The sequence below is a fragment of the Papio anubis genome, chromosome 12 (assembly GCF_008728515.1).
Source record: "Papio anubis isolate 15944 chromosome 12, Panubis1.0, whole genome shotgun sequence".
NCBI lineage: Eukaryota > Metazoa > Chordata > Mammalia > Primates > Cercopithecidae > Papio > Papio anubis.
Genome location: NC_044987.1, coordinates 65,661,765 through 65,686,499, shown reverse-complemented (window position 1 = coordinate 65,686,499; position 24,735 = coordinate 65,661,765). Strand labels below are relative to the sequence as shown.

At 48.5% G+C, this 24,735-nt stretch overlaps 1 protein-coding gene across 7 annotated transcripts; it reads left to right on the top strand.

Moving 5' to 3' along the window:
• Positions 1 to 28: 28 nt before the first annotated feature.
• On the top strand, positions 29 to 24,631 carry TRIM3 (tripartite motif containing 3). Of its 7 annotated transcripts, none has more exons than XM_003910286.1 (12): positions 29 to 225; positions 8,233 to 8,400; positions 14,986 to 15,217; positions 15,439 to 15,590; positions 15,797 to 15,977; positions 16,249 to 16,981; positions 17,103 to 17,206; positions 21,838 to 22,005; positions 22,217 to 22,385; positions 22,640 to 22,710; positions 23,790 to 23,930; positions 24,056 to 24,631. In XM_003910286.1, exons 2-12 carry the CDS (start codon positions 8,270 to 8,272, stop codon positions 24,206 to 24,208), a joined length of 2,235 nt encoding a protein of 744 aa, XP_003910335.1. In that variant the 5' UTR covers positions 29 to 225; positions 8,233 to 8,269; the 3' UTR covers positions 24,209 to 24,631. The 7 variants fall into 7 exon arrangements, with proteins under 7 accessions (XP_003910335.1, XP_003910338.1, XP_009184982.1 ...); XM_009186718.3 differs by having other exon boundaries at positions 79 to 225; positions 14,986 to 15,212; XM_003910288.4 differs by having other exon boundaries at positions 79 to 251.
• The last annotated feature ends 104 nt before the right edge of the window (positions 24,632 to 24,735 follow it).

Here is a 24,735-nt window from a genome sequence, read left to right as displayed (position 1 = left end):
GGGTGGGTCTTCCCTGCTGGAGTCGCCCCCTCCCCCGGCCGGTCCGCAGCCCCGCCCCGGCCCCTCCCTCCGGCCTGTGCTGCTAGTCCGGCGGCGGCGCCGGCGCGGGGACAGGCTGAGGCGCGGGCAGGGCCGGGCGGACGGGCGCTGGCAGCAGTAGCAGCGCCGCGGGCCCCTCAGAGTGGGCGCAGTCCAGGCTTTGCCCTCGCATCCTGCTCCAACGCGGTGAGTGCGACGGGCGGGCCCCAAAGGTGCGTTTGTATTCCTGTCAGCCCGGGTCTGGGTCCGAGCGTCTGTGGGTGGGGGCACGGATGATTTTCAAAAGCTGTGCTTCTCTCTGCCCACGTGAGGCGTGTCCATGTCCGTGAGAGCAGCAGGGGGATTCTTCGGGCTGTGGCTGCTCACGTGAGGTCCCTGTTTTGAGGCGGAGAGGCGCGGGTGGATGGGTGATGGTTCCTTGGAGGAGCGCGGGGTTTGGGAGCTTGTGTGTGTTGGCGGAGGGTGCTGAACGCTGCGGCCGAGGGTGGTGGTGGTGGTGGGTGCTGAGTGGGACTCTGGAATATTGTGGCCCAGCTTGTCTGAAGGGCTCTTTTCTCCCTGGTGCAGACACCTCCACCCCTTGCTCCCCCCCCCCCCCCCCCCCCCCCCCCCCCGCCCCTTCCATCCTCTGGCACCCACAGGCCCACCAGTCAGGATGGAGGACACCCTTTCCTCCCCATGCACTGCTCTGTGGACAGGAAGCCTCATGTGGAGGCTGTTTTTTTGTGGGAAAGGACCCCTCTGGTTCTCCTGTAGCCTGAGCCCTGCCTGGAGGACCCCAGGCCCCTCCCTGGTTCTGACCTCCTCCCTTCTGGAATTGGCTTCAGATCCTGGGCTGCAAACCTGCAGGGACAGATGGTTGCAGGTTGGAGGGGCAGGCTGCACCCCAGGGAGGTCAGTTCGACTGAGGGCAGGCCCTGGGTTTGTTCTTGGTGTGGGGGTTCTCTGATGTGGACAACAGAAACTCAGGACTGGCCCTAGCAGGAAGATCACATCTGGGAGGTCAGAGCAGGTGCAGAAAATACCACAGGTCTCTCCTGGCCAGTCTGTCTAGCCCACTGGTGCCCATTCATCCCCTAAGCAGGGGATGATTTGCTGCAGAATTGGAATCAGAGCTGCAGGCCTGACAGGAGCCCTGCTTCTTTGGGCTTGTATGCCTCCAGTGACAGAGCACTTGCTACCTTCTGCTGTGGAAAAGCTTCCTTATATAAGCAGAGGTCTCTCTTCTTGGGACTTTATTCACTGTCTTGTTACTGCCATTACTTTTGCATCTCTCTCTCTGATGAAAGGGAACTGCAGAGATGTAAACAGGGCTCTCCTGTAACCAACATATACTGAGTACTTCCTGCATGCCAAGTACTGCCACAGCCACTTAGGAGACAATGGCATTCTTGCTGAGAGAACTTGAGCAAAAAGTCCGTAGTTGAGATAGTATAGCCCAGGTTCAGAAAAAGCAGAAAAACCCTATGGTTAGAATAGAGAGCATTCGTAGAGTGTCACAGGTGACTTAAAACTCAGCAAACATTTATTTACCAGGGGGCAGGGTGGGGAGTGTGGGGGGGGGGAGTGTGGAGGGGAGGGAACTAAGACCATCCTCTAACACATTTAGCCTAACAGTGAAAACTAGAAGTCAAATCATCGAGGTAGTACAAGATGAGATTTAATCATGGGCTCATGGTATGATCTGTAGAGACTCTTGGCTTGAGAGGGAACCTTGGGGGTCTCAGATTTTGAGAAAACACCCTTCTTCTCCCAATTTACAAGTAAGGGAATGGGGTCAGAACTTGCCTAGAGTTTCACCTTGTGTTAGTGGTGTTAGCTACAGTGTCAAGACTAGATCCTAGATCTCCTCACTTTTTAAACCTAGCCACGTTTTCAGAGGCAGAATTGAGGATGTAGTCATAGCTTGTATCTGAAAGGTGAATGAAAAGGCATAATTGATAAGACTGCCAGGGTTCTGGCTTGTGAGGGTAGGTGAGTGGCGGTGTCTTTTATTTATTTATTTAGATTTATTTATTTTTATGCTTTTAGGATGTAAAAGCATCATGTATAACCTCGCCTTTTTGAGATTTGCAGTCTGTCCATCTGGTCCATATTTCTTAGTTTCTCTTGTTTCTGTTTCTTTACTCATTGTTTCCCCAATGTACATATCCATGCCCTATTTGTCCCTCAAGACAGCTCAAATACCCCTTCCTCTGGAAGCCTTCTTTATTCTATACCACCCTCAGAGTTAGGTACTTCCTCCAGTTTGCTGCTGTAGCAATTTGAACATGTCAATATCATGGTACTTATCACATTGTAGTTACATGTTTCCATTTCTGTTTCTCACATTAGTCTAAAAACTTGTGAAAGACAGGGAGTGTGTCTGATTCAGCTTTGTGTCTCCATTTCTCAGCTGAAGGACCTGGCCCACAATGTGCCCAGAGAAGTCTGATTGAATGGTTCATTCACTTTACTCAGTCTGGCAGTGTTGGGGGAGATGGCCATGAATTTCATTGCTTTGCTTCCCTGCCAATCTTATTTAAAGGATTCATTGGCTTTAAGGACTTTGCCTCATCCAAGGCTTCATTTGTTTCGGAGAAAGCCCAAAGACTGTAACCTGCAGTCATTTGTCATTTTTTTGAGGTCTCAAATGATCAGATAAACCTGGAAGCTAGTGAGTAGACGTGAGTTATTTTAGCAAGCAAGTGAGCCTAGCTGGCCTCTCACATCCATTTTCAACAATGCCTTGGTTACCTCCATTCACAGCTGTGTAATTCATGTATACTGGGAATCCTGTGAGAGTGTAGGAGGAAGTCCTGGGGGAAATTAATGCTGTTTGAGAATTTGGAGAAACTGAAAAGCCTTGAAACACATGCTTTGCAGATGTCCAGGATCTAGTGGAGTCAGCACTGGCTGTCTTCATTTGTTCACAATCAGCTTCTTGCTTGACTCCCTGGATCTGGCTTCCTGTCCTCCATCCCCTGAAAACCACACGCTCTGAGGTTAATGAGAGCCTCTTTGGGGCTTAAATAATGGGACCTCTGCAGCATTTCACTCCCTTGTTCATGAAGTTCTCTTCTCCCTTGGCATTCATGACATCTCTGTTTCCTGATTCTCTTGCTTCTCTGACTGTGCCTTCTCAATCTTCTTTGCAGACTCTGCTTCCTGGGCCTATCTCTTAAAAATTGAGGTTCCTTGGGGCTTGGTGATAGGCCCTCCTTTCTCACTTTACCCTCTCTGGGTAATGTCATCCACTTCCATGGCTTCAGGAACCATCTCTACACCAACATCCAAATTCATGTCTCCAGGCCAGACGTCTCTCTTAGGCTTCAGCGTATCTTGCCAACTGCCAACTGGACCTCTCCACTTGAATTACATCCCATAGGCACCTCAGATTCATCACATTAAACACTGAACTCTAGCTGGGTGCTGTGGCTCATGCCTGCAATCCCCACACTTTGGCAGGCCAAGGCAGGAGGATTAGTTGAGCCCAGGAGTTTGAGGCTGCAGTGAGCTATGATCATAACACCACATTCCAGCCTGGACAACAGAGTAAGACCCTGTCTCTTAAAAACAAAAATGAAAAAACCTTAAAAGATAAACACCGAATTTATCATCCTCTCATCCAAACTGCTCTTCTTTGAGAGTTTCCAAAGAATCGTCTGTTAATTCCTTCTTCTCCCCTAACTCTTCATATGTATACTCAGCCACCAAGTTCTGTTGCTATCCCCCTGCAAAATTCATTTATCTTGGCCTCCCTTTGCTATTCTCCTAATCAAGGCAGTTTCTTAATTTTCCATCCTTGCCCTTTAAACTATTTTCCACACAGCAGCCAAAAATGTACTTTTGTCACTCTATACATAATAGCCCTCACCACTACCAAGGTTTTCCTTTGCTTTTTGGATAAATCCTTCATCCCCTAGCAGGTAAGGGTAAAGTCTCAACTCCTTAATAAGCCCAACAAAGCATTGCATCATGTGTCTTTTGCCTACCTCTCCATCTTGTTTCTTAGCCCTCCCATCACAGTGTCTGTCCTTTCTTTAGGAGAAAGTAACTTTCTTTAGGAGTTACTAAAGTTACTTTCTTTAGAAGAAAGGTTGGCTTCCAACCTCTGGACCCATCCCTGCTCCAGATCTAGGTTAGGTAACCTTTGTACTCCTGGAACAATTGGTGCTTCCTCATTATGGTCTTCACCACTTTGCATTGCAGTAACCTATTTATTAGATTGTGGAATCCATGAAGGCTGAGCTGTGACTATTTGTCTTTGTGTCCCCAGGCCTAGCAGCAGTGTCAAGTGAATGCTGAATGAGGGAATGAGGTGCCTTGAGAACTAAGCCATAAAGGATGGTGGGAATAACCAATGCAGGGATAGCAGAAGGCAGTCTGAGGAAGGAGAGTGAAGTCCAGCTCTGAGACCAAGGCCTTATAAGTGTCTGCTGTGATAAACAGTCCACTTGAACCACCACCTATAGGATCTTGGGGGCAAATCTCTAGAGCACAGTGGGATGGAAGAGCTAGGACCCCACGGGAGGAAGAGAATCTCAGATTCAGGCAGGGGTATGGCCTCAGCGGCTGCATGCCCAGTAAGTCTGGGAGGCGAACTGAAGCAGGAAGGGGAGGAGGTGGGGAGGAGCTATTAGTCCTTGGAGGTAGCCCAATCCCCGCCCCTGTGTGACAGTCTGGGAGAGCCCCTAGGCTTGGAGAGAGGTGGAGCCTGGCATCCAGCTACCCCAGCAGGACCCAGCAGACCACTCCCACTCTTCCTCCCAGCCTTTCCCTTCACCAGACAGAAGCTTCAGCTTGTCTCCCGCCTCCTGGTCCTTCTGCCAACCTTCAATCTGTCCTCCCTCCTGCTATGTTTTCCTGGTATTAAGTCTTCAGACTCCAGAACCCATTACAACTGTAGAGGGAACATCAGGATGCCAGTGCCCACATCAGGAGAGGGTACTTTCAGGCATGCCCTTCCCACTCTACCCAGGCCCACTCTTACACAAACAAAAGGCACAGCAACTCAGCCCTTCTATCCCTCCCCAAATCTAGACTCCCTCCTGCATTCATTCATTCATTCATTCATTCATTCATTCATTCATTCACAGTCTTCAGAAAAAGGCTCGTAATGCATCTAACAGCATAGACAATGGTGACCTGGTCCTAGTCACTGCCTATTTTGGAGTAATTCAGCTATTGTTCTGCCACCCTTCATGACCAAATCCCTGCCATGCATTGTCTCATCTGCTGTGTTAACTTCATCTCCCGTTTACTCTTCAGTCACTCTGATGTGGCTTCTGCCCCTGCCACTCCACCACAGCCAAATCTAGTGGACACTCTTCAGTCTGTTTCTTATTTCACCCCTTCTTTTTCTTGCACTGTTCTGTTGATTTCTTTGGTTTCACACTCTCTTGGTTTTCCTACCATTTCTCAGGATCTCTTTCTCAGTCACCTTTGCTAGCTCCCCTCCCTTGTGCCAGGCCCTTTTCTTATCATGTCTGCCCTCTGTCCCTAGGTGGTCTCATGTGTTTTCATTGCTGTAAGTGCCATTTATATGTCAGTGATCCCAAATCAGTAACCAGCCCAGACTTTTGAGCTCCTGTATTCTGTTTCTCACTTGACAGCTTTACCTGGACATCACAGAGACACATCGTACTTACCATACATAGAACAGAATGCCCCAAATCAGCTCCACTTCAGCTCTCACTGTCTCCATTCATGGCCCATCATTTGCTAAAATGATAAAGCTAGGAGTCATAATTGACATCCCTCTCACACCCAGTTCATCTTGATGTCCTTTTGATTTCTCTTTTATTTATTTTATTTTTATAGAGATGGAGTCTCATTATGTTGCCCAGACTGATCTCCAACTCCTGAGCTCAAGTGAACCTTCTTCCTCATCCTCTCAAAGTGCTGGGATTACAGATGTGAGCCATCTTGCCTGGCCAATGAATATTTCTCAAATCAGTCCAGCTTTTTGCTTGTAGCTCAGATGATACCCTGCATTATCTTACCCAAAGAACTTTGGTAGCTTCCTAACTGGTTTCTCTGATTCCACTCTTGTTTCTCTTTGTCTTCAATTCTCACAGCTGCCAGAGTAGCTTTCTAATTTATTTTCACTGATTTATAAACCACATCATCCCCCCCTCCAACTTAGGATAAAATCACTTTTTTTTGAGACAGAATCTCACTTTGTCTCATCCCAGGCTAGAGTGCAGTGGCACGATTATGGCTCACTGCAGCCTCCACCTCCTGGGCTCAAGCAATCCTCCCAGCTCAGCCTCCCAAGTAGCTGGGACTACAGGTGTGTACCACCATGCCCAGATAATTTTTAAATTTTTTGTAGATATTGGTCTCATTATGTTACCCAGGCTGGTCTCCAATTCCTGGGCTCAACGATCTTCCTGCCTTGGCCTCTGAAAGTGCTAGTATTACAGGCATGAGCCACTGCACTCAGCCAAAATCACATTCTTAATGGCGGTTATAAGGTCCTTCATGATCTCATCTCCACCTATCTTCCCAAACTCACCTCTTGCTTTTATTGACTTGGCTCCAATAAAAGAAGCTTTTTATTTATAGGACCCTGTCCTAGGCATTGGGTATGCAGTGATGAGCCTAGAATGATTTCCCTTCCTGATTCCCTGTTGTTTCTCACCCTCACCCATACCATTTTTCTCCCATCCACCCAGAATTCTGCTTAAAAGTTACCTCCTTGGAGAGTCTTCCCTGGTGGCCCAATCAAAAGTGTTCTTTCTCACAGCATCCATTTTTCCTTTATATCACTTCCCTGCCACCATTGTTTACTTTTAGAATATCTGCCACCACCTCCCCACCACAGGGACAGTGACCATATCTCTTTTATCATTCCATTCCTAACACCTGTGCAAAGTAGGCAGTAAATATTTATTGAATTCCTGAAATCAGTTCAATAAGTATAGGTCAATCTTTATGTCAGACTCTGTGCTAAGTGCTAAGAATGAAAACATAAAATAAAATGTAAATACATAAATAAAATGCCTGCCCTCAAGAACACTGCATGGAGTGGAGAAAGCAGAGAAGTAACAAGAAAATCACAGCATAGCTTTTAAGAGTTAGGATGGAGTAAATACAGGGTGCTGAGGGACACAGAGGTAGAGCACCCACGCCAGACTCTGGGTAGTCATGGAAGGTCTTCTAAAGGAGGTGACATTTATATGGGGACCTGAAAGATGCGTAGGTGTCACATCAGCCAGGAAAAGGGGCCAGGAGGAGGATCTCAGGACAGAGAGAACGAATGGGTAATCTCCCAGAAGCAAAAGAGAACAAGGAGTTTTCCAGGAACTGGGAAAACAAACAAACAAACAAAAAAAAACAAAACAAAAAACCAGCAAGAATGATTGATCGTAGACTCATGAGACATGAGGTTGTAGAAAAGGTACGGGGCAAAGTTAAGCCTCATTGGCCAATTTAAGGACTTTGGACAATGGAGAACCATTGAAGGAATTTAAACAGAGTAGTGACAAGATCAAATCTGTGTTTTAAAAACATTCTGGCTGCGAGGAAGATAGATGGAAAGGTGTCAGTGAGGAGACAAGAACACCAGTTAAGAGGCTATTGCTGTATTCCAGGAGAGAACTGATGGTCGCCTGAATTGGAGGGGGGGAGTAGCTGTGGGATTGGAGAGAATGGTTTAAGATATTCAGGAAGCAATCCTGAACTTGATACTAACTGGGTGTGAAAAAGAGTGCAGTTTCAGGTAGTTGTACTAAGAGGTGGGTCAGGGGATAAATGGAAGAGCTACAGGTAGTCAAAGGGAGACACTCCATTCAGGTCTCTTGGAGGAGGATTTGGGGGAGGCAGAGGAGATGAAGGATAAGTGTGTCAGTGAAAATGGACATCTGTGTACCATGCACTCAATATACACTATGTCACACTTTCAAATTATTATTCTTGTAATTACAAATTAAGACACTGAGGCTCAGATAAGTTATATGAATTGTCCAAGCTCACACAGCTGGTGAGAGACTGAGCCAGGTTTGAAACCCAGTCTAATCCTACATCTGTGCTCTTAAACAGAACACCAGGCTCAGGGGTCACATCACCCTGATCCTTCCAGTCACTGCCCTGTCTTGCCCCTAGCAGGGAAGAGGTGGGGGCAAGTTCTCTGCAGGGGATTTGAGTGGCGGGGATTGGGTGGGGAGAAGAAGTGCTGGACTCCCTGGTGCTGACCATCTCTCTGTACAGAGGCTGGTGTGAGTGGCAGGAGCCAACTGTGGGCGCCATGGCAAAGAGGGAGGACAGCCCTGGCCCAGAGGTCCAGCCGATGGACAAGCAGTTCCTGGTATGCAGCATCTGCCTGGATCGGTACCAGTGCCCCAAGGTTCTTCCTTGCCTGCACACCTTCTGTGAGAGGTGAGGGGATGTGTGTACTGGGGAGGGATGAGGATCCTGTGGGCTCTCCTGAGGGAGCATGTGTAAACCTGTAGTAGGTGAGGGCAACATGCTTACTTGGGAGGAGAGCAGGTGAACCCCAATCTGCAGGAAATGAGGTTTTGGGGGCAAGAACCTGTGAGAGAACCATAAGCTTGTAATACTGGGCCATGGTTCCTGTCCAGAATAGGGCCTTCTCTGCCCTTTCCCAAACCTCAAGGCGGCTTTTGACACCACCTGATAAATCAAACAGTGTTGAGACTCAACCAGCTTTGGCATCAGCAATTTATGACTAGTAGGAGGATATTTGAAGCTAGGTCTGTCCTTCCCTGCTTGTCCTCATTGTTGTCCTCAGGTACTGAGTGAATGGCAACCCATCCCAGCCTCTAGGCTTCTATCAATCATTTATTCATTTAACAAATATTCATTTATTGAACAACTATGTGCCAGACCCTGTCCTAGGCATTGGGTATGCAGTGATGAGCAAAAACAGATATGATCCTTACTCTTTTTAAAAACGGATACACAATAGTTTACATATTTACGGGGAACATGTGATATATTGTTACAAGCATAGAATGGGTAACAATCAAGTAGAGTGTTTAAGGTACCCAACACTTATAATGCTTACTCTTAAAGAGCTAACAGTCTAGTGAAAGAGAAAGATAGTCATCAAATAATCATATAGCCAGATTATAGATAAATAGAACTTTTAGTAAGTGCTGCAAATAAAGTGCTGAGCTATGAGAGATTGTCATATGGAATCTGTTATGGTTTGGAGAATCAGGGAAGGTTTCCCTGAGGAGCAATTCAGAGAATGAATAGGAGTTAAGTAGGTAAAGGGAGTTGGAAGAGCATTCTACGCAGAAGGAAGACCATTGGAAAAACCCATGTGACATGAGAAAATATGTCAGGTAAGAGGCCTGGAGGAAGCCTGGTGGGGCTAGAGCAGAGTGAGTGTGACTGAGAGTAGCATGGGATGAAGCTGGAGAGGTAGGTGGAGGCCAGACCACCTAGGGCTTTGTAGACCTGTTAGGGAATTTCGCCTTTACCCTGAGAGCCACATGAAGCCTTTGCAGGGTTTTATATGTGATCGCATCTGTATTTTGACAGTATTCTCTCGGTCCCTCATCTCTCATTGTTCTTTCTTGGATGGCCTGGTCCCTGGGTCTTCTCACCATTGCCTCTATCCACACTTTTCCTCTGTCTTCTGCCCCAACTGAAACCTGGCTCTGCACAAGGGATACTGCTTCCCTGCCAGCCCTGCTCTTTGAGATTCCAGCTCCACCGCCCACTCTCCTTTATCAACTGGAAATGGCCTCAGTTTTCTTGTCCATTCAAGTTCTTCTGTCAACCTGGGGACAACCACCCTCTTGTGCCTGTTGGTTCTTAACTATTTCTTCAGGGTTGTCCCCCATTCCACCTCACTTAACACTCCCTCCCAACCATGCCCTGAATCCAGAATCTTATCTGTAGTCATAAACTCCAACGTTCCACTCCTGGCTCCCATTACCCCACTCCCATTACACCACTTTTGATACAATATAAATGTCTAGCCCCTTTGACTGCTCCCTCTTTTCCCAGTCACCAACTGCATGCTGGCCTCCCGTTCTTTCCTGCCCATCCTGGACCCTGTGGCTGACTGACTGGCTCCCCTGCAGTTCTTTCACATCTTTATCCTTTGCAAAGCCCATGCAATAGAAGCTCAATGTTGGATCAGAGCCGAAATTGGATGTCTCTGCACTTTCTCCTGTGCCCAGATCACTGAGCACTCCTGGAGAAAATCAGTGGCTGAGAAATTTTAATAACAATAGCTACCACGTATTGATTGCTTACCGTTTGCCAGAGACTGGCTAAGTGATTTATACATACTGATTTCCTTAATCCCTGCAACAGATACTTTATTAACTTCATTTTATTATTTTATTTTAATTTTGTTTGTTTGTTTGATTTTTGGTTTTTTTTTTTTGAGACATAGTCTCTCTCTGTCACCCACGCTGGAGTACAGTGGTGCCATCTTGGCTCACTGCAACCTGTGCCTCCCGGTTTCAAGTGATTCTCCTGCCTCAGCCTCTCAAGTAGCTGGGATTACAGGCACATGCCACCATGCCTGGCTAATTTTTGTATTTTTAGTAGAGACAGGGTTTCACCATGTTGGCCAGGCTGGTCTTGAACTCCTGACCTTGCGATCCGCCCACCTCAGCCTCCCAAAGTTCTGGGATTACAGGCCCACCGTGCCCAGCTTGTTTTAATTTTTTTGTTTGTTTGTTTTAATTTTTTAATTTAATTTTATTTTATTAGAGATGAGGGTCTTGCTGTATTGCCCAAGGTGGACTTGAACTCCTGGGCTCAAGTGATCCTCCTGCCTCAGCCTTCTGAGTAGCTGGGATTACAGGTGCAGGCCACCACACCCAGGTATCCCCATATTAGAGAGGAGGAAACTAAGGTTCAAAGTCAGTAGGTAATTAAGAAATATCTCTGGCCAGGCGCAGTTGCTCATGCCTGTAATCCCAGCACTTTGGGAGGCCAAGGTGGGAGGTTCACTTGAGCCCAGGAGTTCCAGAGTAGCCTGGGAAACAACATAGTGAGATGTGGTCTCTACAAAAGAATTTAAAAATTAGCTGGGTGCAGTGGCATGCCCCTGTAGTCCTAGCTACTTGGGAGGCTGAGGTGGGAGGATCATTTGAGCCTGGGAGGTGGAGGCTGCAGTGAGCTGTGATCACATCACTGCACTCTAGCCTGGGTGACAGAGAGAAGCTCTATCTCAAATTAAATAAATAAACAAATAAAAAAATAAAAGAAATATTTCCAAGGCTACACAGCAAGTAAATGGCTGAGGTCTGAATCCAGTTTTCACTGCAGAGCTCTCACTGTATCCCTTGGTCTCTGCTCTCAGAGTATGTTCTAGTGGGCAGTCACTGACAGTAAGCAATCAAGAAAACGAGAGCTGCAGCTTGTATTAATGTTTTGCAGGATATAAACAGAGAGAAGTAGGGGTGTTTGGGGCAAGAACTATTCTATATAGTCATCAAGGAAGGCTTCTCTGAGGAGGTGACATTTGACCTGAGTTCTGAGGATAAGAAGGAGACAGACTTTTCCAGGCAATAGAAAAATCTGTGCAAAGTTCTTGAGGAAGAAGTAGACAGGACATGTTCAGATACCAGAAAAGAAACCAGTGTGGCCAAGTGAGGAGGAAAGTGGGATGAGGTGAAATTGGAGAGAATAAGGGCAGTTTAAGGGGGAGCTTGTAGGTTTTCGGAAAGTGTTTGGATTTTATTCTAAGTGCAATGGGAAACCATTGGAGTTAAAAAACATATACACACACACACACACACACACACACACACACACACACACACACACATATATATATACATACCCCCATACAGGGAAATAATCTGATGTAAAAAGTTCACCCTAGCTATTATGGAGAGAATGGATTATAAAGGAGCAAGAGTGGAAACGGAGACCAGTTAGGAAGCTATCGTGAGCCAGGTACACTTGACAAATAGGAAAGGGATATTGCTGAATTAGAAGGTATTTTGCATGGGGAAACACTAGATTCAGTGAGCTGGGAAGAAAGCTGCTGAAGAATAGAGTGGAATTGTTGAAATGCAGTGATAGTTGATGAGAAATGGGTGTTAGTGGGAGCATGGGAAGGGGGAAAAGATCATTGGGGATGAGAAGGTCAAGGAATTAAGAAATCACAACATGGTGAAACCCCATCTCTACTAAAAATACAAAAATTAGCCAGGCATGATGGCATGTGCCTATAATCCCAGCTACTTGGGAGGCTGAGGTAAGAGAATGGCTTGAACCCGGGAGGTAGAGGTTGCAGTGAGCCAAGATTGTGCTACTGCACTCCCACCTGGGTGACAGAGCAGGACTGCATCTCAAAACAAAACAAAACAAAACAAAAAAACACCAGAAAAACAAAAAAACAAAAAAAATTAAATACGTGAACACTTGTGAAGCACTTAGAATCATGCCTGGCACATGGTGTTTGTCAGATTTTAATTAAGATCCTAAGTTATAGGAAACATTAAGGCATGAGATTGAGGATATGGGAGAGTTTGCACAATGCAGATCTTCACTCCACAAATTTGAGGTCCCCAAATACAGCTGCCTTCAGTTCTCATATCTGTTTCTAGTAAGGGTCCTCTGCCCTCCCATCAGTGACTAATCTGAGCCATCATCAGGCCCCTGAATCCTCCATCGTTCACTCTCCTATGTCCCCTGTACCCCTCTACATCCTCCTCTCCTTTCCTCCTTCCCTCCATTCAGAGACTGACATCCAGTCCTCCTCTTCAGGCCAATCCGAGGCACTCCCTAATCCTCTGCACTCCCCAATCCTCAAGATCTTGTCCTCTCAGTTTTCTAGTCTCTTCCCCTTCTCCTTCTCTCCTGACTCTTCCATTCATAAGCAAGCTCAAAACTCCCATGCCAAACAGATAAAAACTCTTTGTCACCTTGTCCCTTTCTAGCACCATCCAACCCCTCAACCTCCTTCTCATTCGAACTTTCAAGCTCCCCTTCACTTAACTTCCAGCAGTCAAGCTTTCCTTCTTCTGCCACTCCCTCCCTGTTTTCCCTACAGACAAAGTACCCTCGCATTTGCCAAATTCAGTAGACATTTTCCTGTCCTTACCTTACCCAACTCCTCAGCTGCTTTTGACACTGGTGACTACTCATTCCCTCCTGGAAATGTACCACTCACTTTTCTGCTCTAACACTGCTGCTCCTCCTGCCTCGCGGCCTGGTCTTTGTTGTCCTCATTCAGTTTTTGCTGAGTGCTCTGTCCCTCTCTCTTATCACCATCTATGCTTTCTTGGCTGATCTCATCCTCTCCCAGTGCTACCAAAGCCATCTAAATGTTGATGGCATGCCCATCTCTTGTCTCTAATCTTCATTCTCCTAACTGTCTACTGGTAACCTCAACCTGGATGTTTATTGTTACAGTAAATTCAACCAGGACAAGGCTGAACTTTCCTACAGCTACTCCTCTTTCTATGTTTCTCATTGTAGTGAATGTCACCACTATCCACTCAGTTATCTAAGCTAGGAAGCTGGAAGTCAATGAAGACTCATCACCTCCCTTTTCCCCATATCTAATCAGAAAACACCTCCCACCTTCCCTCTTTCTTAAACACTTCTCAGATTTGTTTCCACCTCATAGTCTACATTACTACTGCCTAAATCCAGGTCTTCCTCACTTCCTGCCTAGATTAAGAGTATACTGGTTAAACACATACTTTGCATTTGAAGACAGGCTTCAGCACCCACTGCTGTTGTTACCTTGGGCCACTTGCCCTTCCTCCTGCTAACAGAAACACAAATCAGAGAGCATGGCACCTGGCACATATGCACTTAATAAATGGTAACTAGCTAATGCCACTGCCCTCGCCGCCCTCCCCCCTGCCCCCCTCCACCCCATCTGCTGTCTCATTCCCTTTAAATTCACTCTCCACACAGAGGTGGTGAAGAGGAGCTTGGTAAAATGTATACCTGGCTATACCACTCTCTGGCAGCTTCCTATTGCTGGTGGGATAACTTCTAAGCTCCTTGATTTCTCTCACCATTCCTTGCCTTGGACTTTGTCTCTAGCCAGCCACATCAAACTGTTCACAGTTCCCTATTCATACTATGCTGCTTCTTGCTGCCTTCTGTATCTGGACTACCCTTCCCCCTCTGCCTGCACCTTTCTTTGGTCAGGCTAACAACTATTTATCCTTGAAGATTTAGTTTACATCAACTTCTCTGAAGACTTTCCTGGACACCCTCTCCACCTACCTGAGCCAGATGCATTTCCTTATCACTGTATCTGTCATTCCTTATATTAACAATAAGTAATACAAGTAGCCTACCATATATAGTGCTATTGTGAATCAGGCATTTTACATTTAATTCTCTTCAAATATAAATATGTACTTTACATGTAATCCTCTAACACTCCGTGAAGTCTGTATTTCTCCATCTTACAAAGGAAGAGTCCTTCACTTGCCAAAGTTATGTAACTTGTCAGGGGTCACACAGTATAACAGGTGACCGATGGGGTGTTGCCCTGGGCAGCCTAGCTCCAGGACCCATTCCCTTAGTCATCATGCTATTTACTTCTGTACTATTCCTGTGACTTTTTTCTCTGTAGATGGGAAGTATTTTAAGGGTAGGCAATGTGCTTTATCTTTTTGTCCCCAGAGCTTGGCATAAATTTGGCAAGAGTAGATAGTAAATGTTTAATGAGTTAAAGAAGTTGGGCAGGGGGTGCCTAGTTGCATATTCCTATGAGAAGCATTTGTGAACACCTGTGAAAGGTGAGCCTGTGTGCACACTGTGAGGAATGTGGATAGTCTGCTCTTCTGAGAGGGGTCAGGGATGTGTTCCTCAGTTGTAAGAGGCAAGGCCATTACACCTGCTAGCAGATGAGATGTGTCAAGCAGAGAGGTTTTAAAATGAAGTATAATGGCACACCTGTGAGGGAAGGGGTCGGCACCCATGGGAAGTATAAGGAAGGGTGCACTTATGCTACCCCATTCACTCTGGTCTTCGACTCTCCTTCTTCCTGGACAGGTGTCTCCAAAACTATATCCCTGCCCAGAGCCTGACACTATCCTGTCCAGTATGCCGGCAGACGTCCATCCTCCCAGAGCAGGGTGTCTCGGCACTGCAGAACAACTTCTTCATCAGTAGCCTCATGGAGGCAATGCAGCAGGCATCTGATGGGGCCCACGACCCGGAGGACCCCCACCCCCTCAGTGCAGTGGCTGGCCGCCCTCTCTCCTGCCCCAACCATGAAGGCAAGGTGGGCCCAAGCGAGGCCCAGTGAGGCCGGGACTTGGGGTGGGAGGAGAGGAGAGGCATTGGGGGGTGCCGAGTGGCTGGGTGAAAGGGTACTGCTCTGGATGAGTGGTCCAGGTAGGGGGTACACTTAGAAAGTAAGGGGCAGGGAGGGCAGGTGGGGAGGGGAGGGGACAAAGAAATGTGATGTCTAGCCATTACCCAACTGGAGTCCTTGTACCACAGACGATGGAGTTTTACTGTGAGGCCTGTGAGACGGCCATGTGTGGTGAGTGCCGTGCTGGGGAGCATCGTGAGCATGGCACAGTGCTGCTGAGGGATGTGGTGGAGCAGCACAAGGCAGCCCTGCAGCGCCAGCTTGAGGCTGTGCGTGGCCGGTAGGCACTGGGCAGGGTCCTGGGCTGGTGGGGCCACAGGGATGGTGTGGGAGGGGAATAAAGGGTCTGGGAAGGGCAGACATAGAAGTCTCAGAGAGGTCTCAGGAAGGAGATCTCCACGAGGGCAGCAATAGGGTCCCCAGGGAGAAGGGAAACTTCTGCAAAGCCACCCTCAGCAACTCTGGCATGAGATGTTCCCCCTCCAGATTGCCACAGCTGTCTGCAGCAATTGCCTTAGTTGGGGGCATCAGCCAGCAGCTGCAGGAGCGCAAGGCAGAGGCCCTGGCCCAGATCGGTGCAGCCTTCGAAGACCTGGAGCAAGCACTGCAGCAGCGCAAGCAGGCTCTGGTCAGAGATCTGGAGACCATTTGTGGGGCCAAACAGAAGGTGTGTCTTGTGTTCACCCTTTCCTACCATCGTCCTTTGTGATGGTTTTATTGCCTCCATTGTTCCTCTGTCTTCCACACCAGCTCCCCATTCCCCAGCCTAGATATTCTGCCTCCTCACATGCCCTCAGTAGGTGCTATGGGCATCTGTGTCCTCTGTCCACAGGCACCCTCTTGTATTTCTTTTATGCCACAGTGCTACAACTTCAGTAATCACAGAGACTCCCCCTGTGCCAGTCTGCTCACCCACTCCTCCCTCTACCCCTCCTCAGGTGTTGCAAACCCAGCTGGACACTCTGCGCCAGGGTCAGGAACACATCGGCAGTAGCTGCAGCTTCGCAGAGCAGGCACTGCGCCTGGGCTCGGCCCCGGAGGTGTTGCTGGTGCGCAAGCACATGAGAGAGCGGCTGGCGGCATTGGCGGCACAGGCCTTCCCGGAGCGGCCACACGAGAATGCACAGCTGGAACTGGTCCTTGAGGTGGACGGGCTGAGGCGATCCGTGCTCAATCTGGGCGCACTGCTCACCACGAGCGCCACTGCACACGAGACGGTGGCCACCGGAGAGGGCCTGCGCCAGGCGCTAGTGGGCCAGCCTGCCTCGCTCACTGTCACTACCAAAGACAAGGACGGGCGGTTGGTGCGCACAGGCAGCGCTGAGCTGCGCGCAGAGATCACCGGTCCGGACGGCACGCGCCTTCCGGTGCCAGTGGTGGACCACAAGAATGGCACATATGAGCTAGTGTACACAGCGCGCACGGAAGGCGAGCTGCTCCTCTCAGTGCTGCTCTACGGGCAGCCAGTGCGCGGCAGCCCCTTCCGCGTGCGTGCCCTACGTCCTGGGGACCTGCCACCTTCCCCCGACGATGTGAAGCGCCGTGTCAAGTCCCCTGGCGGCCCCGGCAGCCATGTGCGCCAGAAGGCAGTGCGTAGGCCCAGTTCCATGTACAGCACAGGCGGCAAACGAAAGGACAACCCAATTGAGGATGAGCTCGTCTTCCGTGTTGGTACAGACAGCCCAGGGCAGAGCCAGATGGGCCAGGCTCAGGTAGTGGGTGGGGAGGGAAGGGAGGTTCAAAATGACGTCTGAGTGAATTCTTTTGTTTTCACTCCCATCCCTTCCCACAGGCAGTCGTGGAAGGGAGAAAGGTGAATTCACCAATTTACAAGGTGTGTCCGCAGCCAGCAGCGGCCGCATCGTGGTAGCAGACAGCAACAACCAGTGTATTCAGGTAAGCACCTTTACTGCTCGACTCCACCACCAAAATAAGGGTTTTCAAGCTACAGCCTCCTGAAAAGATGGAATGTACAGGTCACCTCCTGGAAAGATGGAACCCTGCAGATAGTACCATTCCTTAACAGCGGTGAATCAAAGGATCACCCCTTATGCACCCACCGGCCACCCCGTTCCCATAGGCCACAACTGTAACCAGCACCTTCAGTCAGAAACCAGAGTTTACTATGCTTGTAGCCTCACCTTTGTAGGCCATGGCTTAGGCCAGGTCAGCTCCTGGACTGCAAAGATCTGGCTCATTCCTCCTTCCCTTCTGCCTCTCCTTGAGCCTCTTACTTTCTCCCTTTTTCTCCTGGTGGCCAGGATGCAGGCCTGCCCTCCCTTGCTGTCTTCCAACATGCTTACCTGACTCCTGAATGTATGTAGTCTGTCTGGAGTCTCTGCACTTATCAGGTTGGCTAGACAGTCACATGGGGGTATCTTGGCCAAAGCGGGTATCTTTCAGTGGCTAGAAGTTGTAGCATAACCTCACAGGTGTTCCTCCCACTGCCTCTCCCATAACCTCATACAGCTGATTATAGCATACATCACACCGAATGGACATGGTTTCTGCTGCACTGTGAGCTCCTTTTCAAAGCCAAGAAATGTGCCTTTTTCTCTCTCTGTTTCTTGTAGTAAAAACTCAGAGCCTAGTACAGTGGGTACCAGGGTAGTTGACACAGCAGAGCAGTTAAAAGCTCAGGTTTTGAAACCAGACACCTGAGCTTGAAATCTAGCTGTGTCACATACTAACAAGTCACATGACCTCTTTGAGCTTCAGTTAACTCATGTGTAAAATTAGGAAAAGTATATCTGATAGGGTTGTGGGGAGTGTTAAATGATGTACTGTACTTGACATCTAGTGAAACTTCTGATGTTAGCTATTGTTAAAAAGATCATCATCCAGGTGGAGGCTGTAAACAAAGGCAAGCAGGTGGGAAAGAGCTGGAGGAGGTGGTTCAGGGAACTGGAAGGAGCCCAGCAGGCTTAGAGGTAGATTACTATTAGAAGCCGGGGGTAGCTGAGGTCAGATTGTAAATGGTTTTGGAGATGGAGTGTGGAATTTTTATTTTATCCTATAGGGGATTGTTTCTAACTACCATGCACTTTACTTCTTCGAAACATTTTACTGGGTAGCAAAACTTTTCGCTGAAGATCCTTACTTCTCAACACCTATACGTTTAAACTTTCTGACCCTGCTTGAGTACTCATATCACTGATTCAGCTGTACTAAGGTCCTTTCCCTCAGTGATGGCTACTCCCTGACCCCTGCTTTTCACCTAACAGTCTAAAAGTGCCAGGGACTCTTCTGTGGCCATATTGCCAGTTCTGTCCAGTCTGCCTTTACTCCTACCCTATTTCTAAGAGCAGAGGAATGGTGAGGCCCTGTGCAGCACAAAAGGCATTTGGGTCCAGCCTGAATAGTGAGGAGGGGATTGCAGGGGAGTAATGAGGTGGTGCTGAGTCCCTACTCAGTGACACCTTCCAGCTCCTTTCCAACTCCCTAGGAATGCTTCCTGGCATAAAAGTTGAGATTTGGGACCCCTTCTCTGTTGTGCACACACACAGGTGTGCTCCCTGCTCACATGCACAGATAAGTGCCACTTTGTCTGTCCTGGTGAGGGGGCTGAGCTTCCTCATTATTTTTTGTTTGTTTGTTTGTTTGAGACAGGGTCTCTGTTGCCCAGGCTAGAGTGCAGTGCTATGATTACAGCTCACTGTAGCCTTGACCTCCTGTGCTCAAGTGATCCTCCTACCTCAGCCTCCGAAGCAGCTGGGACTACAGGCGCATGCCACTATACCTGGCTAATTTATTTTATTTTATTTTTATTTTTAGTAGAGACAGGGTCTCACTATATTGTTTGGGCTGATCTGGAGCTCCTAGGCTCAAGCTATCCTCCTGCCTTGGTGTCTGAAAGTGCTGGGATTACAGGCATGAGCCACTGCACCTGGCCTCCCCATTGTTTCAGAGTGGGGAATCGAGAGGGAACACCTGGTATAGCTCCACTCTCTTCCAAACACCTGCTACTTCTATGGCAGTCCTCCTCTTGCTTCTACTTCCACCTGTCCTCTGTGTCGCCACTGCTAGGAGCCTGGCTCAGATTTCTAAGTTGAGTTTCTGCTTCTCTTACTCTGGAGTCCTTAGGGCTGGCATGGGCTGGGCTCCCTGATGAGGTCTGACCCCCGCCCCCCCTCCTCTCAGTACATGGGGATTGGGATCCTCACGACATGACCGTTTTCTCTTTTGGACCCTTCTATGTTGGAGGATGAGGCAGACCCCCTCATTGAGTGGAAACAGCATCAGCTGACAGAAGACAAAAAACATTTTGTGATTCTGAGTGAATGATTTGATTTGTATATATTATGTCCTTGTGTAATTGTGTAAGCTCCCAGTTTTATCAGCTCTTCTGTGAAAATTCCCTCATTCCCTTAGGCAGAATGTTAAATCACATTCTTCTCAGTTCCCTCAGACTTTTGCTGCTGTACTTTTCATACTTTATTGGAATCACTGGTTTGTTTTTGTTTTTGTCTGATTTTGTTTTGTTTTTTTTTTGGTTTAAGTCTTTCTCCCCCACTAGACTGTGAGATCCCTGAAGTCAGGGATCTACTTTCAGATACCTTGGTATAGGAGAGAGATGTTAAGGACCAAACTAGGACACCAGCAGATTCTAGAGATATTAAGGAAGCAAGAATGGCAGATTTTGCTGAGTCGTCAAATATCAAGAATGGCAGGACTTTGTGGACTGGGTAGATGGTGTTGCGGTTCAGGAGCAGGCCCAGGTTTAAGTTGATGAATTCGCTTTTGCAGATGTTTGAGATAGCTATGCAACATTCAAGTGGAGATGTCCAGTTCAGGTCTGAGATTGAGCTGGGGAGTTCATTCATTGTTGAATGTCTACTATGTGCCAAATGCCATATCAGTACTGCAAATGCAGCAGCAAACAAAACAGATGCAGTCCCTATGCCATGCGAGGCTTACATCCTTAGAAGGGGACACTGATATTTAACAGTTATTTAGCTGCAAAATGATAATTATTATGAAGAGAGCTGTAAAGGTGACCTAAGTTGATGTGTGCATATTGATTTGGTAGGGTGGAGGGTGGTCATTAAAGTCTTCTCTGAACAAGTGACCTGGAAATTCTAAGAATGGAAAGATGAGTAAGAGTTGGCCAGGTGTCAGGGGTGGGATAGAATTGGACTGGAAGAACAAGACATCCCCAAGCCTCATCAGTACTGGGCCAGAACCTGAGCTGCTCAAACTGGAGGGGCATTACCTCACTGCTGAACCTGTACCTTTTAGTCCCCCTCACTTCTATTTAGCTTGTGGAGCTCTTGGTATCTCCCTTCTCATACTGATGAGTGCTGTCCTGCCACAGGGGACCACTGCAGAACCCAAGAGCTGTGCTGGTCAGCCAGAGAAGAGCTTAGTAGAAGACCCACATTAGAAGAAAGGGACGCATGTTGGTGGTACCAGTTTAAACAGCCCTGCAGGACTAAGACACGGGGTTGGGCTGGGGCAGGGACGGGGAGACCAGTCCATTAAGGAAGGCACAGGTTTGAATCCAAGAGCAAGGCCAATGCCCAGAACTTGAGTTCTCCAAGGCCGCTCCTGGCTCTCGTTCATCTTGTGTCCCCAGAGCCTATAACAAAGCATAGTGTATGAGACTTACGTAGTAAGTAATGTTTTGACTATGAAGGAAAAGCCAGAAAGCTTAGCTAAAGCGGGAAGGAGGATTAAAGGAGGTGCTTTTGGGACAGGGAGACCCGAGCATATTGGGCAGCTAAAGTGGAGAAGGTTGGAGAAGGGAGAGGTTGAAAGGTTCACTCTGTCTAGGAGGAAGATTTCCTTGTCAGCCTCATAGCCTGAATGAACTAATTCTTGTATACATTCTCCTCTCTCACCTACCCCATTCCAGTCTGCTACTAAGTCTCATGAGTCTACCTCCTACATGTGTCTTGAGTCCATCTGCTTCCCTCCAGCCAATTTCCTTGGTCCAAGCCATCATCATTTCTCAACTGGAATACTGCAACAGCCTCTGACTGGGCAGCTTGACTCCTCCCTACAGCCAGAATGTTCTTTCTTAAAAGCAAAATTGATCTTGTCACTGCTATGCCTGGAAATGTTTAGAGACTCCTCATTACACCCAGGATAAAACATAATTCCTTCTTTTGTTCACCTGGGTCCTCCCTGCAGTCCAGCCACACTGGACAGGTCCTCAAGTGGTGCTCATACTTGACTTTGTGCCTTTTACAATCTGCTCACTCTGCTCGAATGCCTTTCCTTTTCCTTTTCTGGCCGAATTTGGTTTATGTGGCATCCTTATTAGGCTATTTGTTGAGATATCTTCTTCTCTTGGAGCCTTTTTTCACCATTCCCCTTCATCCCTTCATGTTCTCACAACCCCATTCACATCTCTGTTGCATTCCCCCAGACCTGCTGCCATGTTTGATTTTTGTCAGTAAGTGCTTGTTGAATGACTGAATAAATGGTGGTGGGGGGGTCTCCTCCCTCAAGATCCTGCTCCCTTCTGTCTGTGCCCACAGTGTCACCCCTCCTACCTGCTCCCTTCCCTTGCTCCTCTGCTCCAGGTTTTCTCCAATGAGGGCCAGTTCAAGTTCCGTTTTGGGGTCCGAGGACGCTCACCTGGGCAGCTGCAGCGCCCAACAGGTGTGGCAGTGGACACCAATGGAGACATTATTGTGGCAGACTATGACAACCGTTGGGTCAGCATCTTCTCCCCTGAGGGCAAGTTCAAGGTGAGAGGCCTGCTGTCACTTTACTTACCCTGGTGTCCAGCTGAACTGACCAGTCTAGTGCCTCTTGGTGGTCAGGGTCTGGACTGATCCAAACCTACCTCCTCCTCCTCACTGTTCTTTCCCCAGCCCAAGGTTCTGCTTTGATGCTGGGTTAGGACTACTATCCCCACTAGTCAGAATAAAACCTCTTATGGATATTCTCTTCCTCCAGACCAAGATTGGAGCTGGCCGCCTCATGGGCCCCAAGGGAGTGGCCGTAGACCGGAATGGACATATCATTGTGGTCGACAACAAGTCTTGCTGCGTCTTTACCTTCCAGCCCAATGGCAAACTAGTTGGCCGTTTTGGGGGCCGTGGGGCCACTGACCGCCACTTTGCAGGTAAGGGGGGACAGCTCCAAGATTTATGCTGATACCCCTGTTCCAGAGACCTCCACTAGATACTCCAGTTCTAAAGGCCCTCTCCTCTTATATCTTGGCTCTGGAGATCCCACTTCCCTATACTTTAGCCCTGTCATCTCAGTCCTAGAGACCGCACCCCTCTCCTAACACCCTAGCTTTATCTTCCCAGATACTCTTCCCCATCCCACTCGGTGTCCCAGCTTACTGCCCTGAAGACCACTTTGTATTTTCAGGGCCCCATTTTGTGGCTGTGAACAACAAGAATGAGATTGTAGTAACGGACTTCCATAACCATTCAGTGAAGGTCAGTGTCCTCCCTCCCTCCGTGACCACTGTCCCAACATCCTTTTCTCTTCCACAAGACTCCTATTTTACCTCCTCCTTTTCCCCTTGAGATCATTCACTCAAACAATACACATTTACACATTTATGGCATGGCTGCTTTGTCCCAGGCAGTATGCTAGAAGCTGGAGATACAGTGATGCACAAAGCAAATGTATTCTGTGTCTTCTTGAGTATAGTCTAGTAGGGAAGAGAAAAAGGTAACCAAAAAGTTACAATATGATGTAACAGATTCTGTGATAGGAAGGTACAGGGAACTGTGGGAAGGGATACTGAAATGTATGATTCAGGAAAGACTATCTGAGGAGGACCTCAAGCACAAGTGGGAATTAAATGGAAGGCAGAGGAGGACGAGAGTGTTTGAGACACAGGAAGAGCCAAGAATGGAGGTGGGAACCTTGATAGTGTGTTTGAGAAATCACAAGTAGTTCAGACTCAACTTGAGGAGCGGACCGTGAAAGCTGAGGGTGAGGCTTGTGTGCCCCCTTAAGGGGCTTGCTTTCCTCCCAAGAGCTATGGGGAGTCACAGTATTGCAGGCAGGGGAGTGATGCAGTCCTGGGTGTCTTAGATCACTCAGGCTGAGGCAAGACTGAGGCAGGAAGATCAATCTTTTGCAGTGATCCAGATGAGAAATGATGTGAGCCTGGACCATGAGAAAGACGTGACAGTGTATGCGTAGGGTGTAGATTTGAGAGGGGGATTTGAGATGGAATTAAGGGTTGTGTTAATTCATTGGCTTATCAAGCAGAGAGGAAATTGGAGTCAAGAGTGACTCATGGCCAGCTGGGTGGCACGAGTCATTGAGATAGAGAACTGAGAGAACTGATTTCCCAGAGAAAATGAGCTGTTAGATTTGATATTCCCAACAGACATCAGCAAGAGTTGTCCAGTAGGCAGTAGGGCACATGGATGTGAAGTCTATGAAGCAGATTTGGGCTTAGCTGTAGATCTGGGTGGGGGTCCTCAGCCCTGGGACTTCACCCTGTCCTCCTCCAAGGCCTGAGGCCAGGTCCCCAGTCCCTAGCCCCTTCCCCCGCCAGGTGTACAGTGCCGATGGAGAGTTCCTCTTCAAGTTTGGCTCCCATGGCGAAGGCAATGGGCAGTTCAACGCCCCCACAGGAGTAGCTGTGGACTCCAATGGAAACATCATTGTGGCTGACTGGGGCAACAGCCGCATCCAGGTGAGTAAGGCCTGGGAATGACATGAGGGGGAGGTTTCCTGCTGTGTCCCATATGCCCATTCCCCCAAAACAGACTCTCATCTGCCTGATCTTGCCTCTCCCTCCGTTCTCCACTCCTTCCCCAGGTATTCGACAGCTCTGGCTCCTTCCTGTCCTATATCAACACATCTGCAGAACCACTGTATGGTCCACAGGGCCTGGCACTGACCTCGGATGGCCACGTGGTGGTGGCTGATGCTGGCAACCACTGCTTTAAAGCCTATCGCTACCTCCAGTAGCTGCACAGAGGCCCTGCCTGGCTTGTGGAGGGACAGACACTGGGGTGATTGGACAAAAGAGGGTCTGGCTGGGAGGTGGGCCAGACCTGGCAGCACTGAATGTGGGCTGTGGGCGTGGGTGCGCCCGGTGCCCTCCCTCTCCTACCCCCAGCCCCACGGTTGCACTTTATTTATTCGGTTCTTGCTTTGGTGACTGGGTGAGCCGGGACTGTGGTCCCGGGGATGTGTGCAGAGCTTCACCCTACCTTTCTTACACACCTCCCCTCCCCTCTCAGTCTGCTCCCCATCCCCCAGCCTGGGGCCAGAACAGCCTCCTACTCCAGGACAGAAGTCCCTCTAGTTGTCTCCCTACCACCCTATACACACTGACAGAGACAGCAATACCCCACCCGCCCCCATATTAAATAAATGTCTTCACCAAGATGTTTTTGCTGGGTTCTTGTGGGGCAGGGCTGCAGTGAAGAGATGGGATGGTGGGACTAGCTCTGGACTAAAAGGTGGGCAAGCAGGCAGGCAAGGGACCCAGC

What these genes read in the sequence shown, in the direction of transcription:
- TRIM3 (XM_009186715.4), top strand. Translation starts at nt 746, where the DNA reads ATGTGGAGGCTGTTTTTTTGTGGGAAAGGACCCCTCTGGTTCTCCTGT. An exon ending in GCAGGCTGCACCCCAGGGAG is followed by an intron (nt 934 to 8,232) that starts GTCAGTTCGACT and finishes CTCTCTGTACAG; the next exon opens with AGGCTGGTGTGAGTGGCAGG. An exon ending in GGGGCAACAGCCGCATCCAG is followed by an intron (nt 23,931 to 24,055) that starts GTGAGTAAGGCC and finishes CTCCTTCCCCAG; the next exon opens with GTATTCGACAGCTCTGGCTC.